Source organism: Montipora capricornis, chromosome 12 (assembly GCF_036669925.1).
Source record: "Montipora capricornis isolate CH-2021 chromosome 12, ASM3666992v2, whole genome shotgun sequence".
NCBI classification, from domain to species: domain Eukaryota; kingdom Metazoa; phylum Cnidaria; class Anthozoa; order Scleractinia; family Acroporidae; genus Montipora; species Montipora capricornis.
Genome location: NC_090894.1, coordinates 12300757 through 12303256, shown reverse-complemented (window position 1 = coordinate 12303256; position 2500 = coordinate 12300757). Strand labels below are relative to the sequence as shown.

The window sequence follows — 2500 nt, the reverse complement described above, 5'->3', positions numbered from 1 at the left end:
GATTATAGATTCTGGGATCGGTTGCATGTGAGGACTCGCACCGAGCACAAACCCATGAACGCTGCCGCGTATTGATGCAAACCTTGTACCCTCTGGCCGATCTTATTGTGACAATCTGAAGGAGAACTTATATATTTGCGTCTTGACTCTCTCTCTTTTCATTGTGGTTTAGCTGCAAAGGAATTAATCACATTTTGCGCACGCGCAACAGGCAAGGCTATCGCACGGCCCACTTCACGACTGAAATCAAACACCGGATGACATGAAAGTTAAAAAGTGAGTTGTCGTTTATAGATTCGGTACCAATGAAACTTGAATTCCTCTACGGCATAGGTGACGTAAAACTTGCGTAGATGCTACGAAACCCAAGCTTTGGCGACCTGTGTCGGGTAATATGGCGCTCTTCTCCAGTCATTCGTGTTATCTCAATTTATGACTCATTTAAAACCTTTGCTGGCGGAACATCTGAATTTTCTACGCCGTTAGCTCTCATTGGAAAATTCTCTGCAACACCATGTTAACACTCATTTGATCTATGGGAATTGGAAAGTGCTCAACCATGCCGCCCGTTCATCGGAAAATTGACATTTTGACGGCATTTTGTCAGCCTGAGTTCGGAAAAGCACTTGCAAAATACCGTGTTAGAATGCTACAGAAAACAGGGTAAAACACTCAGGAAAACAGCGTGTTTGTCGGTGAAACACTACCGTAGCAAAATGGACGTTGAACATCGCGTTTTCACCACGTTTTCCCAAACCAAAAAACACTTGAAAAATTCCATGTTAGAACGCTCCGGAAAACAGGGGAAAACAATCAGCAAAATAGCATGTTTTCCGGTGTAATGCTCCTGTAGGAAAACCATTGTGGAATGCTATGTTTTCATTACGTTTACAACTTCAGGAAAACATACAATGAACGCCTCGTTTTCTCGCTCCGGATAACTGGGGTAAAATGTCCCTGGAAAACACACTGTTAAAACCTGTTTTCCTTGTGCAGGAAAATTAGGTAAGAACAACTTATTTTACCTCTGTTAACCACTAGTGAACACCGAGTTTTCCGCGCGTTTTCAAAAACAGGAAAACGAGCTGTGAACGCGGCATTTTCCTGTCATTCACCATTTAGTAAAATCACCAGAAAACAAGGGCTTTCTTGCCGTGCTTGTGATTCAGCTAAGGTATATTTATTTCGTTTCTCCAACTTGATACTCCACTTGTACCGAAGGCAGTGATCAAAGAAGACCATTTCGTCAGCTATGAAGTACCCGCGAGTGAAAACCCCATGTGGTGGCTTGCGTTTCCTTGTTGTGTTAATGATTTGCTTCACCATTTTGGTTCATATCTCAGCCATGGATGATCAGCGTCCAAATAATCACGATGTCCATGCAACTGGACATAAGACTGAGTCGATGCTGTTTCGCGAACGGAGAAGAATTAAGAAAAACACCACTCAAAACCCACAGGACATTGAAAAACGAGTGAAAATCCTTGAAGAGAGGTTTGTCCTCGATAAGTTATAGCTGCTTATCCTCCCAATCTCAAATATAACGTATTGTCATCTTTCCGGTCGAGACTGAGTAATCTTTTCAACTTTTTCTTGATTTGTTCATTGTTTCCACTGGTGTATTTTCGCGAAATAAGATCCATGATGCTAAAAAAGTGCTTCGTCGAGTCTCCTGACCACCAAAATAATTTGATAACATTTCTATACAATTGGGCTTCATGCGTTAGCAGTTTGTTTACACTTCAATCAATAATTTTCAGAAATAAAATTTCAGCTCGAAATTGATTTTAGCAAAGGCTAAAACTTCCTTCAGAAACTTGGTATCTCTTAATTATTTTTGTTTCTAGCAGTATTAAAATGTTGCCGGTTAATTTAACTCCAAGGGAAATATAAAGTAAATGTGAAAATGATATACACAATAAATGAAATGGTGACAATGGAACCCAGTGGAAACTCGGAAAAATCCGAGCCCCTGATGGGAAACATTGCTGCAGTTTTAATTTCGTGCGTGTGTGTGAAATGTTCAGTAGAAGTGAATATGTCTGTCGATTTTTGCGCAGAAAGAGAAATTTAGTTCGCTAAAATTAAATTTATTATACCAATGAAGTCTCCTCGCAAAATTAAACTTGTTTAGAAAATACTCCGCTTGGAGGTATTTATCAAAACGATGGGGCAATGTAAACGCTTTGGAAAAAAATCAATAAAAGCCTCGAAGGAAAGAGCCATATCATGCAATTAGGCGACTCCATGCAGGATATCATGTAAAATGTCAGCTCAAACGAAAATAAACTAAAATAAATCAAATCAAACCACTAGAAACTTCCACATATCTGCAAGGCCTGTTCCAATCAGATAGATCTAGTACGCAATCAAACGTTTGCATCATCTCTCCTAAACTCTTTAACATTTAACTCAACATGGACAGTTGTTCAGTTATATGTTCTTTCCCTAAAATATAATTATGCCTTTACCTGTTTGAGCTTGAGTACTCAGACATGAC

At 39.6% G+C, this 2500-nt stretch overlaps 2 protein-coding genes across 2 annotated transcripts in view; both read left to right on the top strand.

Annotated features, from left to right (window-relative positions):
- Positions 1-2500, top strand: part of LOC138027693 (uncharacterized) — a 106669-nt gene that overhangs the window by 48555 nt on the left and 55614 nt on the right. The gene's annotated exons all lie outside the window — the stretch shown is intronic.
- LOC138027722 (short-chain collagen C4-like) overlaps positions 1350-2500 on the top strand; it is a 14978-nt gene continuing 13827 nt past the window's right edge. Inside the window, exon 1 of the mRNA XM_068875326.1 lies at positions 1350-1494. Coding sequence (XP_068731427.1) covers positions 1406-1494 — 89 coding nt within the window. The 5' untranslated portion in view covers positions 1350-1405. The remainder of the gene's footprint in view (positions 1495-2500) is intronic.